The sequence below is a fragment of the Anser cygnoides genome, chromosome Z (assembly GCF_040182565.1).
Source record: "Anser cygnoides isolate HZ-2024a breed goose chromosome Z, Taihu_goose_T2T_genome, whole genome shotgun sequence".
Taxonomy (NCBI): domain Eukaryota; kingdom Metazoa; phylum Chordata; class Aves; order Anseriformes; family Anatidae; genus Anser; species Anser cygnoides.
The window spans coordinates 49,957,836-49,972,946 of NC_089912.1; the positions used below are offsets into that span (position 1 = coordinate 49,957,836).

Genomic DNA, 15,111 nt, shown 5'->3' on the forward strand with positions numbered 1-15,111 from the left:
TTCTTTGAGACAAGCATTTGAAATATATGTGCTAGTCTCATTAGTCACTTAAGTTTGGTTATAGTGGCTTTCACAAAAAGTCCAAATTGTCATTTTCCAAACAGGTACGAAGTAATTTGCATTCCATCATTATTTCTCCCCTAAAACACAGAGAATGCTTACTCCCTTAGCTTCTGGCATACTACATTAAAAAGAATGATGCAAAAACTTTTACTAACCTTGATTTTGGTAAACACAAGAAAAGAGCTATCAAAAGTAATCAAAAGCAAATAGTTTTCTTTTTACCAACATCTGCAGGCTCAAATTTAGACTGGTCAAATACTCCACAATAAGCCAAGAAAATACTACAAGTACAGGAAAATACTAGTCCCTCAGAAGTCACACTGATGCAGTTTAGAGGGAAAAACAGAAAGACGATCAAATCAAACACGCTGTTTGTTTACAAGCTAAGCCCTCCTGTAGCAGGTCGAAAAGTCTAGCCAGGGGCGTTAAGTTTGGAGTCAGCACAACGGCCCGCGTTGGGATACGCTTGACCATAGCGCCAAAAGAACAGCAGATCCCCACGGACCAGGCATTTAATCACAGAGTGGCTTGGGTTGGCAGGGCCCTCGAAGATCACCTAGTTCCAACACCCGCTGCGCGTTAATGTAATTCTGTTCGGGTTTTGAACCCTTTCTGAGACGGACGCATCAACAGTATGTGAAGCGGTGCTTGAACGTTTCGGGAGGCGACGCTTGGCACTGACAGGAGACTGGATCACGTCGAAACCTGCGGACACCTTTGCGGACAGCCTTCCCCCGCTGCCCCAGGAAGGCGCTGAGGTACCGCGAAGCCCCGCTGCCCCGGCAGACCACCCGGACGCGGCGGGGCGGCCGCAGCCCGTCACCGCCATTACGCGTGCCCTTCTGACAGCCATGGCGCCGCCCGTCTCCATTTCGGCGCGGGTCGGGCGGCACAGCCCGGACACGGGGCGCTGGGCAGCCCCCGCGCCGCTGCCCTGCCCTCCTTCCAGCTCGGCCCTTCGCACAGAGCTGGAGGCTCCCCGGGGAAGGGGCCTCGGCCGGCAACAGGGAAAAAAAAATGGGGAAAAGGGAGGGCGGGCGGTGTCCGCGGGTGGCTCACCTGCGGCGCACGGCCACCTGCGCCCTCACCGCGGCGCCACCGCCCCTCCGGGGCGAGGGCCGGGCACGGCCCCGAGGGACGGCCGTCCGTCCGAGGGGGAGCACGGGAATTAGGGATAATAGCGAGGGTTTTAAAAGAAAAAAAAAAAAGAGAGAGAGAGAGAGAGCTGAGAACTCGCCCCCGCCCTCCCCACCCTGCGCGGTGCAATGGCTCGCCGCGGCGCAGAAGCGCTGCCGGGGCAGGAGGAGGGAGGCGAGCCCTCGCCGGGACCGGGGGAAGGCTCCGCGCCTCCTTCCCCTCCGCCGAGGAGGAAAACTTAAGAGAAAGGGGCGAGGGAAGGGGCTGCAGCGCCGGGGCCAGGAAGGGGCGCTCCCCGCTGCGGTGCCGGCTTCCTGCCGCGCCCCGCGGAGCGGGCGGTGGAAGGCGGACACGGCGCCGGGTCCGGTGCCGCTCCGTCTCCCCGCCTGTCAGGCCCCCTGCCTCCCTCCCCGCCGCCCGGCCCTGCCGCCCGCGGCCGCTCACCTGCCCACAGCCGCCCGGAGGGTCGCGGAGCCTCGCCCCGCTCCTGCCGCCTCAGGAGCAGCCGGACCCGCCGCCGCCGCTCCCGCCCGGGGAGGAAGCGGCCACCATGTTACTTTCTCCCCCGCAAACGCCTACAGGCGGCTCCAGGGCCCGCCCCGAAAGGAGGCGGCGGCGGCCGCCGGGGCAGGGGAGCGGGCACGGGGCTCGCCCGGAGCCGCTGCTGCGGCCAGGGGGCGCCCGAGCCCGGAGCCCCGAGCCCCGAGCCCCCGGGCCCGGCCGCCGCCCGCCCGGGCCTCGCAGGGAGGGGGGCGCGGGGCCCTCTCACAGCCGGCGGCCAGGTCACCCGGCCGGGCCCAGGGAGCTTGGGAGGAGAGCTCACATGCCGGGGTCTTCCTTTGGGGCTGGTTTCCCCGCCCGCAGCCGGCCTTCCTGACAAGATAAATCAGAATTTTCCCAGCTCACATAACAAGCCAAGGGCTCTATTATGCACAAAAGATGAGACTTGAAAGGCAGACTTTAACTCCAGATCATACCTGTGTTGGAAGTGGTTGGGCTGTATTTGAGCTAAGATGCAGCCTGCTAACTCTGATTTAAAGATGCAGAGTAAAGATTTATATTCATATCCAACACAAAGAAGGGTAAATCATACGAGCTACAAAGTCATGAACATTTCAGTAAGTTTTGCTGATTTCCTATTTATGAAAGCTTGCAGGGTCGGTAGGCTCTTGAAGATTAGGACTTTACAAGTCTTAAAGTATGCAACAGCATACCTGAGCAGACTTTGCATTCGTTATAGTATTATCCATGCTGTTATTTCCCAACAGATACTAAAATCTAAGAAAACACACAAACTAGAGCGTTGTTGCTTGAATATTGGTGCTGAATACCGCAGATGTACACTGACTACTTATACTCAGTGCACTTTTCTAACAGTTCTAACAGTTTTCTAAACAGTTTTTTGTGCTGACATTTCAATTATATTCTAAATAATCCAAGAGGAGTAGTACTAGAATTCAAAAGCGTTCATTTCACAGTTTTCCGTCTAAGGTTATGTCTTTTGAGTTAAGGGCTAAGCCTTGTCTTGTAATTATTACTTTGCAACATTGCAGTGCCAAATGTACTGCAAAATCCACTATGCTGATGGAGGAGTAAGGTGTAATACTGTAAGACTTGCTCATCCATAGTCTTGAAGAGACTTCAACCACTCTAAACGTGGAGTAATTTCACATCAGTAGCATTACTTGTCTCTGAAAAAATAGGTGGGCACTGAGTTTCCCTTAAAAAACTATCTGCCTTTGATGAGTGTCTCAAGATTTGAGAGTTTGAGGGAATTACAAGAGACATAAGGATTCCCTGATTCCCTTATCCCTCCTGGCTGCACATTTCCACGACCTCACGCCAGCTCTGACAATCACCAGAACTTGCAGTAAGCCAGTTCAATTCACTGACAGAATAGGAAACTCAGAAGGCTTTTTTGCTGGGTTAGTGGGTTGAATATGGTCCCCAAACAAGTCACTGGGCAGCAGAACCAGCATGAAAAATAAGATGACCATCCTTTTGGTAGCAGTGAGCCACTGTATTGTTCGAGTCATCGTTAAATTCCACCCCCTCAAAGGAGGGAATGAGGCCAAGACAGAGACAGGTAATTTATGTCTTTTTATACCTCTTCAGCCCAGAGAGGTAAGCTCTGCTCCTTGTAGCTAAAAGAATTTTTCTGGAATATTATGAGTTTCTTGATTCATCCTTACTATCCTTTAGCAGGATTTAGCACATAATCTAAGAATCAATGGTCTTTTTGTTCAAGAAATAATACCTAGTAGCATGCATGTGCCAGACAGCTGCTGACTTATGCTGAAAGCCTGTAATTTAAGAATCTTACATTATTGCAAATGATTCATTTTCATTTACAAGTAGCACAAAATTCCCTGTTCAAGGAAGGTCCAGATAATTTTCAAGTCATTTCAATGAAATTACTTTAATTTGCCACCAATTGTCAAATCTACAGTTTCAGGAAGACCTGATTTTTAGTCTTATTAGAGCAAATAATACATTTACTCTATCTGCCTCTGACATGCATAGATAGGGATTTATGCAGATTGAGTCTGTGATAAGCTTACTCAGAGTCCTTGGAAATAAAAATACCTTCTCTTTACAGATTTCTGACTAAGCACTTGATAATTTCTTCATTTCATACTTGCTGGAAGTTTTCATTCTTTAATCCTGTAGTTGCCTCCAGTCATATGAATTATGGCAATGACATCAGTGAACACTTGATCTCTGGCCTTTGCAACTGTCCTGTGGAGTAGAAGTTTTGTCCAGAAAGTGGATAAGGAAAATGAAACAAATGTCCCAAGCAGTTGTGCTAGCTGAGATCTGTTCAAAGAATGCTTGAAGCAATGCTGTCACTGTAGTATGTGGAAGATCCTAATCATTGTTTAACTTTTGAAGAGCTGTTTAAAACAGAAAACTGGAGTCCAAGTGTCTCACCTTATTGTACAGCTGGTCATGGTTTCACAATGTATTGCTGAGATTGTGTGATAGGGGGTAGAAGCTGAAGATTCACATGCTCTTTCTGGCTTTAATCATTTAATCAGTGACATACAGAGACAGGACAAATGTACAATTATTGTCGTACATAGATCCAGCTTAAAACATATATCTGATTCACGGCAATTAAAAATGTAACTGCAATTGAGAACTCCATTTCAGCAACTCCATCTATCTGAAAGCCACCATTTTGTAGGAAAATGTCAGAATTTTTCTGGCTGTCACTCTGTTGCAAGATCAAAAACCTAGTTAGACAGGATTGTCTTGCTAGAGAGGTCTTCATAAATACCAGTGGTGGAGCTGACAGATCCCTTTCTTTATATGGTCTTTGAAGAATTAACAGATGCTGCTTAAAATACTGGTCTAAATTCAGGAATACTTTAAAACTGTACATTTAAAAAAATCAAGTTATCTTGGTCTTTTCTGCATAAAATGTGGCCGGATTTATTGATTTTTTTGTCTTCCTAAGTCTTTCTCTGTTTATTTCTTTTTTTGAAATACTATGTTCCTTTTCCCTCTAAAAGCTTTCAGTTACTGTCTCTCTTCATCCAGCCTAGAAGATAATAGGTCTTAGACTTGTTTTCAAAATGCACGTGATTCCGTTGTATTATTTCTTATATGGGTCCTCAGTAACTGAAAAAAAGAGATTACTCCTGCTAAGAAGTATAGAGGATAGAACCTCTTGGTTTTGGCAACCCATGGGAAACAGGTTTTAAAATAAACACAAGATTCTTCTCATGTCTGTTTCTAGGAATCTCCATTGTCTGGTCTTCACTGTTAGCTTTTTTTTTTTTTTTTTTAGCATACTCCTGGATAAGCTGTTACACTACATTCGCTTCTCTCTACTCAGCTGAATGTTCCATATGGTGCTGCATGCTGAGCCTAACCATTCAGATTCAGGTAGTGAAAATGCACTGGTTTTGTAAGTACTCTTAGATTTATGATTAAATTACTTTTAATCTATCATTAGTTGCTCAGATAATCAATCCTATACTACTAGAAATATCTTTGGACATAAATTTTGTTTTAAATATTGGGTTGGTTTATGCTGATTCATCATGTCTCTTGCCTGTTTAATCTCTAGGTGCTTACTGAGGTCTTATTGGCCATGGTTAGTAATATAACCTCATTTTGAATTTCATTTCTGAGACAACTCTTTTCCTGGAATCAGTTGAGTACCATAGACCCTGAAATAATCGTAACCTAAAGTCTTCATTGTGTTTGTCAGAATAGCCATCGAGGATAACTATTCTTGTTCTATTTGAATGTTTGCTATAAAATAAGGACAGCAAAGACAGATGAACTAGAAGACCGTGAACTTGATTTGATTCTCTTGCACTCACAATCACATTATATACTGTATGATACAGGTACAAAAAAATAACAGTCAAAGTACGAAGAGTATTCTAGTGATTCATATTAAACAGAGAATGTTGATAGTCTGTGGCAGAAAAGGCTATCAGTCATTGGGGGATATTGTTTTGTGAAGATATCTATTGGTAGTTAGTACTGAAAAGGGCAATGTTAAAGAAAATGGATGTATAGGTTAGTTTAGAGATGTTATAATTTCAGCAGAGTTTGTAGAAAATATCTGCAGATGTCTAACATCCAGACTAAATGATCTTAACTTGCACAGTTTATCATATGATCTGGGTTGACTTGATTAGAATAAATAAGTACCTTCACAAAGACTAAACAGTGCTTTTAAAATTTAATTTTAATAACAAGAAATAACTGCTAGAATATAATGGCATACAAATTCAGCTGACAAATAAGACATATTTGACAAATAAGACATATTTCCTTGCTGTGTAATAATAACAACCAATAGAACCAACTGAAATGATAGATATTTGCTTTCTGGATGCTTCTCTGGAAAGCATTGTTTACTTCTGTAGTCTAAAGAAAGCAATATGAGCTAACTTTTTTTTTTTTTTGGCTTTAGCATCTATCATTAGCTACCAACATTCAGCTTGATTATTTTGAAATAGAGCCTGCCCAACTAGCCTTTTTGTTGGTCTGGTGAGGACTGATTGGAATTGCATAACACAAAGCAATATCCATTTGTTATTTTATTTATCCTTAACAGAAAGATGGAGGGTATGTGTGGAAGGCTTTGTAAATATTAATAGCTTGTTCCTTGTTAAGTCTCATGGATTCTGTTGGAAATGGGCACACTCCTAGAAAACTGAACAAAACAGAAAATGACACGGGAGCATGTAAACAAAAGCATTACCATTTATATTCTGTGTGGTAGTTTAGCACTGATGGACAGCTAAGCCCCACACAGCTGCTCTCTCACTCTGCCTCCTCAGCAGAACAGGAGGAGAAAAACACAGAGAAAAACCTCATGGATTGAGATAAAGACAGGGAGATTGCTCTCCGGTTACCATCACAGGCAAAACAGACTCAGCATAGGGAAGATTAATGTATCTTCTTGCCAACTAATAACAACCTAGGGCAGTGAGATCTAAAAGCAAACTAGAAAAACCTTCCCTCTATCCATCTTCTTCTACCTCCTCCTCCCAAGCAGATTAGGGGAATGGGGATGCGGTCAATCCATAATGCTTCACCATCACCATTCTTCATCCTCACTTTCTTCCCTTGCTCCAGTGTGGGGTCTCCCAACGGAGACCCCACAATCCAATGTGGGCTTCCCACAGGCTGCAGTTCTTCAAGACCTGCAGAGGTCCCTTCCAACCTAAACCATTTTGTGAGCCTGTAATCGCTCCAGCATGGGTCTGTACCATGGTGTCCATTCTTCAAGAATGGACTGCTCCAGCATGGGTCTCTCACGGGCAGCAGCTCCCACCAGACCTTCTGCTCCAGCATGGGCTCCTTGCCATGGGGTGCATTTCCTGCCAGGAACCTGCTCGTTAGTGAGATCTCCATGGGCTGCAGCTTCCTTCCAGTCATACCCACCTACTCCAGCGAGGGGTCCTCCATGGACTGCAGCATGGAGATCTGCTCTGATGTGGTCCACAGACTTCAGGTGGACAATCTTTTTCAGCATGGTCCTCTCCATGGGTTGCAGGGGAAGTTCTGCTCTGGCACCTGGAGCACCTCCAGCCCTCCTTCTTCACTGACTTTGGTGTCTGCAAGGCTGTTTCTCTCACGTTTTCTCACTCCTCTCTCCCAGGTGCTGTTGCACAGCAGTTTTTTTTTTTGTTTTTTTTTTTTTTCCCTTCTTAAATCTGCTCTCCCAGAACCCCAACCAGTCTCTCTCATTGTCTTGGCTCTGGCCAGCTGTGGGTCCCTTTTGGAGCCAGCTGGAGCTGGCTCTGATCTAACATGGGGCAGCTGCTGGGCTCTGCTTACGGAGGCCACCTCTACAGAACCCCTGCTCCAAAACCTTGCCAAGTAAAACCAATAAATGCTGTTTTCATTTAAGAATTAGAGGATTAACAATTCTTATACTAAGAAAGTGCAGAATGCTTTACGAGAAGGGAGCATGGAGGTGGCTGGGGCTGGAGCTGTTGTAAGGGTGTTCTTCTGTGAACCCAGGCATCTGGCAGCTGGCACTGCGTTGGTTATTCCTTACTGGGAGTGGGAGATTTTCTCCCTGAGCGTTAAACACAGATCTCTGCTGCTTGACTGTAGATTTCTCACAGCTTTCCTATCATATGACTCTACATTTCCTCTAGCCACTTCTTCCCTGATACATCTTATATAATTTCAATCAGCCAGGTAGCCTCAGCCTTCCCAATCTGTGAGGATATTTATGTGGGGGAAAGCTTCCTAGAAAGAAGTTCCCACGCTAGGATGGTTGGCTACTTACTAATAGAGACTAGGTTTAATATGTCTGCAGAGACAGATGTCTTAATGCAGTCTGAGATGCATTAACTCTGTGATTCCAAAACATCTTTAAGCCAAAGGAGGGGGGACTCCATCACGTCCCAGTTGCGTTTCACAGTTTTCTTATTGCCTCCTTTATGCAGTCAAAACAGTTCACATACTTGTGCAGTGAATAAAGCCAGACAACTAACGTGTATATATATATATATTTATTTTTAAAAAGAGACCAAGTTCAGTTTTCATGTGGCTTCACAAATGCTTTTGCTAGCAAAAAAAAGGCATTGGCAAGGGCAGAAGCATTCCTTTCCCAAGTTAGTCGGTCAGAATAAGGAGTCCTTCAAAAACAGCCTCTGAAAAAGTGTCTACATACTCATAGCAGGTCTAGTTACTGTGGAAGCAGACAAGCACTGTTCAAAGTGTGGGACGTGAGGTAGATCTGCCTCATTCACACAGTTCAGGCTTCTGTAAAAAAATTAACAACTTACCTTTGCAGTGTGTTGTATAAATGAACTAGTCCACCATTGCAATATTAATCCAGAAGTACCTACCTGAGACCTTTCCCTCAAGGGAAGAAATAATCAGTCAGTGAAAATAATGGAGTTTGGCCTTACGTTCCAGAGCATATGTAAATATATCAAATGGGTGTGTGTATGGTTTTATTTTCCCCTTCATAGTTCCTTTTCAATTTACTAAGGTGATTTACAGGAAAAAGGGTGGGAGGTCAGATGTGAAAGGAATAAGCTAAGTACAGAGGCTGGTTTGTATGTAGACATAAAATATTTGACCCTGTGGGAGACTATTCAACTACAGAAATGCTTCTCTTTCAGGGCTCCACAGGTAAACAGCTAGTTGAATGCTGCCAGGCTGTTTTGTTTTCTCAGGTAATGGTGTTTTCATCTGAACACAAAAGACTGCAGCCTTCCCAGAGACCTCTCTGTTCAAGTTTTATATCTCCTGCTTGAGAAAGTTAGGGGAAATGACCTTGTAACATATTTCTGGCACAGGATGAGTGAGGAATGAGGTAGAATATCTCCTTACCCAAGGTTTATGTCACTGACTCAGGAGTGACTCAGCCTTTCATCTTTCCAAAGTAAATAAATAGAGTTCTTTGCAATTTACCATGGGTGGTGGTTTCAGTCATGACCTTAGAAGTTTGCGTTCTCTTTTCTCCATGTATTTCTCTCTCTCTCTACTTTTTTTTTTTTTTTTTTTCCCAGGGTAACTATTTTCAGGGTAATTATTCATTCTCCTTCTTTGCTAAACCTTTGTTAAAGGTTTCCACTTCTCTCCGGATTTCATTACAAATCACATGACCAAGAGACAGCATGGATATATGATACTTTCAGTATTATTTGGTTATGAAATGTTCAGATATGCTTGATATGCATATTGGTCATGCGTATCTTTTCAGGAAACAGACATTGTATTTCTACCTCTCCCCGTCTGTTTCAAACTAGCTTGTACAAAGGGAGCGGAGGGGCAGGCGCTGAGCTCTGCTCTCTGGGGACAGCGACAGGACCCGAGGGAACGGCATGGAGCTGGGACAGGGGAGGGTCAGGCTGGGGGTTAGGGAAAGGTTCTGCACCCAGAGGGTGGTCGGGCACTGGGACAGGCTCCACAGGGAGTGGTCACAGCTCCATGCTGCTGGAGTTCAAGAAGCATTTGGACAATGCTCTCAGACAAATGTCTTGATTTTTGAGTGATCCTGTGTGGAGTCAGGGCTCGATGATCCATGTGGGTCCCTTTCAGCTTGGTATATTCTATAATTCTGTGTTTCTATGAATCCGTTAATCTCTCTATGCTGATTATAATATTGTATAAATAATATTTTCTCTAACATACGGGAAGATTTCAGGATGAAAACACAACAAAGTACTATAATTGTTCATTATTATTGACTAACCAGAAAACTCAGGACTCAAGTAGGAAAATATTTCTGCTATAACAATGTTTTCAGACTTCATTGAACTATTATGTGGGTTTATACATGAAACACTGCAAACCCCTGCTAAGACTTTGTTTCAATCTGAGGTAAGTCAAACATACACAAACAACAGATTTTCCTTCAATTGTCCAAAAGTAAATGTTGTCTTACAAATATGTAAAAGCATGAATAAATCTGTTGTTAGCACTGAGTGAAAGACACTGATATGAATTAGTTCAGAAATAGCTGATGTTTGCCTGGTAAAGTAGTCAGCCTTGCTTGTATGTTTCCCAAGCATGACAGACTTAGAGTAGCTAGATTTAACTGAAAGCATGGACTAATGTCATGTGCTCTATGACAGTCTGTAGAAGTATAACTTCTAAGGTATTTGTTGCAGTGCAGTGATGCTTGGATGTTCTTTTTAATGTATGTGTATGATGAGACAGTTCAAGCTTTGTATACATTCTAGTATTCTTTGTCATATCAAAACATGGAAGCTATTAACTGTACATTTTTTTTATTTTGAATATATGAATGTTTAAAATGACTGAATGATTAATATTTGATGAAGATCTTTGAATATTCAGAATCAGATGTTATACATCACCAGAAGCTTACTTTTGGTGTTTTATATTACAAGCATATATGAACAATTTAACACATATATAGTGATCTAAATCAATTTCAAAATAGCACTGTACTGTGCTGGAAATCTAGCTGGAAATCTAAATTTATGTAATCATAATTCCCACATTTCCAGAATAACAAGTGTTCTAATTTGCAAAACTGTAGAAATAGAAAGGCTCTAGACAGTGCTAAAAAAGACATGAAGGACCTTTTGTGTAATTAGAAACTGGATCACTATGTACCTTGGTGAGAGACTAGTATTGTATGTTCCATAGTGTCACGTATTTTGACGTAGAGTGTATTGAAAGAAGGACAACAAAGATGGTGACAGATCTAGAGAGGAAAACGTATGAGTACTGTCTGAAGTCCCTTGGTTTGCTCAGCCCCGAGCAGAGCAGGCCGAGGGAAGGCCTCATGGCGGCCTGCAGCTCCCTCACGAGGGGAGCGGAGGGGCAGGCGCTGAGCTCTGCTCTCTGGGGACAGCGACAGGACCCGAGGGAACGGCATGGAGCTGGGACAGGGGAGGGTCAGGCTGGGGGTTAGGGAAAGGTTCTGCACCCAGAGGGTGGTCGGGCACTGGGACAGGCTCCCCAGGAAGGTGATTATGTCATTAGGTCTGCCAGTGTTCAAGAAGTGTTTGGACAACGTTCTCTTAGATATATAGTTTAATTCTTTGGTTGCACTGTGTAGAGTCAGGAGTTGAACTCAATGATCCTCATGGGTCCCTTCCAAGCATGGATATTCTATGGTTCAGTGATTCCTCTTTTAAGTTTACTGTTTTTACTTTAAACACTTAGGAAATTTTTCAGAACTGCCTATCGTTACAGCAGTATTAATGACAATCCATTCTAATCAAAAGTTACTTAGGGAAGGTGCAGTTTAGGTTTAGCAAACACTTTCTTCTCAAATTTGATCAAACTAAGTATTTAAAAACATTATTTTCTATACTTTTCCTTACTGTTACAAGTATTTGTATTAGCGCATGATAATCTCTCACTAGGGTCTTGCCATTACCCATGTCTATCTAGTTCTGGTTTTCTCCTTTTGGCTTTTTTCTGTTTTTAAGTAGGAAAAAAAAATCACAAGGAAAGAAAACGGTGATATCGGTAACTAGAATGTACATTGAGCTGTAATCCTATTAAAGAATAATTTTATTCAAAGAATAGTGAATAAAATGCTTTTTGAAGTATCTTGTGGTATGTTATTGGTTGCTGTTGATACACTCTTATTAGATTGCAGAGCACTTATGCCACAATGTTCATCTGACATTGAATTACCATGCATGGAAGCATGGAAAGGTTATCTGCTTTCACAAACAGACTAGGAGAAAATTACCCTTCTCTGGAGCAAACAACTAAGCAAGTCAGTATCATAATATATATATCTATATTCTTGTCCTTCATAGACAATTACTAACTCAGCCTGAATCTGATGCCCATTCTTTGGTGGCTTAGCATCTAGACCCTGAGAAACACCACAACATAAAAGCTATTGTAGTACTAAAAAACATTTCATAGAGATCTATCACCACTGAAGGTATTCTGTCATAGTGTAAATGCAGGGTATACGGATTCAGCTATATATGTATGAGAACAGCATTATTTTTTGGAAGAGGACAAAATATTTCAAACCTTAGTAATTTATGGCACTGTGGGATAATATATTTTAGCTTACATATTACTATGTTCACAAGAATATTCAAACTGAATTACTTACAATAAGAATCCAGTTTATGCTACCATATGTACCTTCCCATTGTCATTCCCAAAAATTATAAGAAGAGTGCTTTTCATTACGTGCACTGGAGTAAATACAGAATTTGTACATATCTACCAAAAAAAAAATAATTATCCACAGCATGTCACTGACTTTGCTTGATGTTCTGTGTTCCAAGTTCATGCCTGGTTGGAAAAAAACAAAGAAACTGTAAATACCTAATGAATTAGTGCATAGATCTTTGAGTGGCATGCATGAAAGACTTTCTTCTTATCCAAAGAAAGCGTGTTACACAAGTAACTAACACAATATAGAACAAAGCTTCAGCAAATAAAGCAGAACATAATGATCAGATCTGCATGAATGTAAATTCATGTAGTTCCCTCAAACACTGCCAATCTTTGCCTACTAAGAATCTTTTGTATTATTTAAAGTATGAATAGGGTAACAGAATGTCCCGTTCTTTGGAAACAGCCGTGCTAAATATTGACATAGCTCCAATGACAGCAAATGTTCATGAGCTGTTGATTATATGAAGGCTACTGGTGCTTCTTCACTATTGCTGCTATAAGTGCCACTCTTAGTGTTGTTTTGATATAACAATGTCTGTTGCTTTATTTGTACCCTAGGGAGTCATGTCTTTGAATAGCAATTATATAGAAAATATGAGGTGGATAGGAAAATCTTTTCCATCCTGACCATTAGGTGGAGCTAAAAATCCTGCAAATTGAAACGTTGATCTGATTCCTTTCCACCAAGTTATCCCCACCTGTATTTGGTTTTGATACGCTTTCAGTTTTTCATGGTAGAGTATGGCCTTTTTATGTAGGCTTTCTCAGAAAACTTCTGACTTCAGTTTCTGTAAATATTTTCAAAAGTCCAGCAATAAGAATCTTAAGAGTGAAGACTTCATTTTCAAGCTGTACTTTCTACAGAGTGTGAAATGTTTATCACAGTGTTAAATATTTCTGTTGTTGTTTATGCTGGGTTAAAAACTGTGTGGACGGCTGGGCCCAGAGATTGGTGAATGGAGTAAAATCCAGCTGGCGACTGGTCACCAGTGGTGTTCTCCAGTGGTCAGTGTTGGGGCCCATCCTCTTTAACATCTTTATTGATGACTTGGATGACAGAATTGAGTGCTCCCTCAGGAAGTTTGCAGATGACACCAAATTGGGGGGAAGTGTCGATCTGCTGGAGGGAAAGAAGGCCCTGCAGAGGGACCTGGACAGGATGGGTCAATAGGCAGAGGCCAATGGGATGAGGTTCAACATGGCTAAGTGCCGGGTCCATGCTACAGGCCTGGGGCAGAGTGGCTGGAAAGCTGGGCAGAGGAAAAGGATCTGGGGTGCTGCCTGAACATGAGCTGGCAGTGTGCCCAGTTGGCCAAGAAGGCCAATGGCATCCTGGCCTGTATCAGGAATAGTGTAGCCAGCAGGACCGGGGAGGTGATCGTCCCCCTGTACTCTGCTCTGGTGAGGCTGCGCCTAAAGTACTGTGTTTAGCTTTGGGCCCCTCACTACAAGAAAGATATTGAGGCCCTGGAGCGTGGCCAGAGAAGGGCAACGAAGCTGGTGAAGGGCCTGGAACACAAGTCCTGTGAGGAGCGGCTGAGGGAACTGGGGTTGTTTGGTCTGGAGAAGAGAAGGCTCAGGGGAGACCTTATTGCTCTCTACAGCTAACTGAAAGGAAGCTGTGGGGAGCTGGGGGCCAGCCTCTTCTCACAGGTAACCAGTGATAGGACTAGAGGGAATGGCCTCAAGTTTTGCCAGGGGAGGTTTAGGTTGGAAATGAAGAGACATTTCTTCTCAGAAAGAGCAGTCAGGCATTGGAACGGGTTGCCCAGGGAGGTGGTGTCATCACCGTCCCTGGGGGTGTTCAAGGAAAGGTTGGACGTGGTGCTTAGGGACATGGCTTAGTGGGTGACATTGCTGGTAGGGGGTTGGTTGGACCAGATGATCTTGGAGGTATTTTCCAACCTTAATAATTCCATGATTCTAAAATGCTTCATGCTAATCCATACTGAATCCTTACAGACACGTTGTTTTCTAGAAGGAAAAACGCAGGGTCAGAGAGGATTTAAGGATATGTCTATGTTCAAGGCATTGGTGTGGCCTTACCTCAGTAAGAGGTGGTGTACCTCTTACTGTGTACAGATTTGGGCACCACAATATAAGAAGAATATAAGAACAAAACCATTAGAGAGCATCCAAACGAGGACAACAAAGATGGTGAAGGCTCTAGAGGGCAAGACGTATGAGGATCAGGTGAGGTCCCTTGGTTTGCTCAGCCCAGAGCAGAGCAGGCTGAGGGGAGGCCTCATGGCGGCCTGCAGCTTCCTCACAAGGGGAGCGGAGGGGCAGGCGCTGAGCTCTGCTCTCTGGGGACAGCGACAGGACCCGAGGGAACGGCATGGAGCTGGGACAGGGGAGGGTCAGGCTGGGGGTTAGGGAAAGGTTCTGCACCCAGAGGGTGGTCGGGCACTGGGACAGGCTCCCCAGGGCAGTGGTCATGGCACCGAGCCTGCTGGAGCTCAAGAAGCCTTTGGGTAATGATCTCAGACATGGGGTCTGATTTTTGGGTGGTCCTGTGTGGTGCCAGGAGTTGGACTCGATGATCCTTGTTGGTCTCTTCCAGCTCAGGATATTCTGTGATTCTATGATTCTATGTGGTTGTGAAACCCCCTAAATCGGTACGTTTGGCAATATTATTTAAGTTAAATGAATATTTAATCACCTTACTAGATTGGATCTCACGTATTCCTCATGTCAGAATTGATGCACTAATATATTGAGTTAAGCCTGCTTTTCACATGGACCTTAATACTTACCTAACTCTCTGATGTAGACTTTCTATTGTAA

The 15,111-nt window shown here is 43.7% G+C and overlaps 2 protein-coding genes across 4 annotated transcripts in view; one reads left to right on the plus strand and one right to left on the minus strand.

Moving 5' to 3' along the window:
* DENND4C (DENN domain containing 4C) overlaps nucleotides 1-1,780 on the minus strand; it is a 70,644-nt gene extending 68,864 nt beyond the window's left edge. For both annotated transcript variants that reach the window (XM_048073514.2, XM_048073513.2), the window contains exon 1: nucleotides 1,645-1,780. The gene's annotated coding sequence lies outside the window, so the exon portion shown is untranslated. The remainder of the gene's footprint in view (nucleotides 1-1,644) is intronic.
* LOC125183965 (atherin-like) lies at nucleotides 600-7,101 on the plus strand. Of its 2 annotated transcripts, none has more exons than XR_010827889.1 (2): nucleotides 600-821; nucleotides 4,994-7,101. XR_010827889.1 is itself a non-coding variant. In XM_066988661.1 (2 exons), exon 1 carries the CDS (start codon nucleotides 1,081-1,083, stop codon nucleotides 2,083-2,085), a length of 1,005 nt encoding a protein of 334 aa, XP_066844762.1. In that variant the 5' UTR covers nucleotides 966-1,080; the 3' UTR covers nucleotides 2,086-3,286; nucleotides 4,994-7,101. The 2 variants fall into 2 exon arrangements, 1 of the variants encoding a protein (XP_066844762.1); XM_066988661.1 differs by lacking the exon at nucleotides 600-821 and adding an exon at nucleotides 966-3,286.
* The last annotated feature ends 8,010 nt before the right edge of the window (nucleotides 7,102-15,111 follow it).

Bases quoted from the DNA above. Each gene is read 5' to 3' on its own strand.
- LOC125183965 (XM_066988661.1), top strand. From the start codon at position 1,081: ATGGGGAAAAGGGAGGGCGGGCGGTGTCCGCGGGTGGCTCACCTGCGG.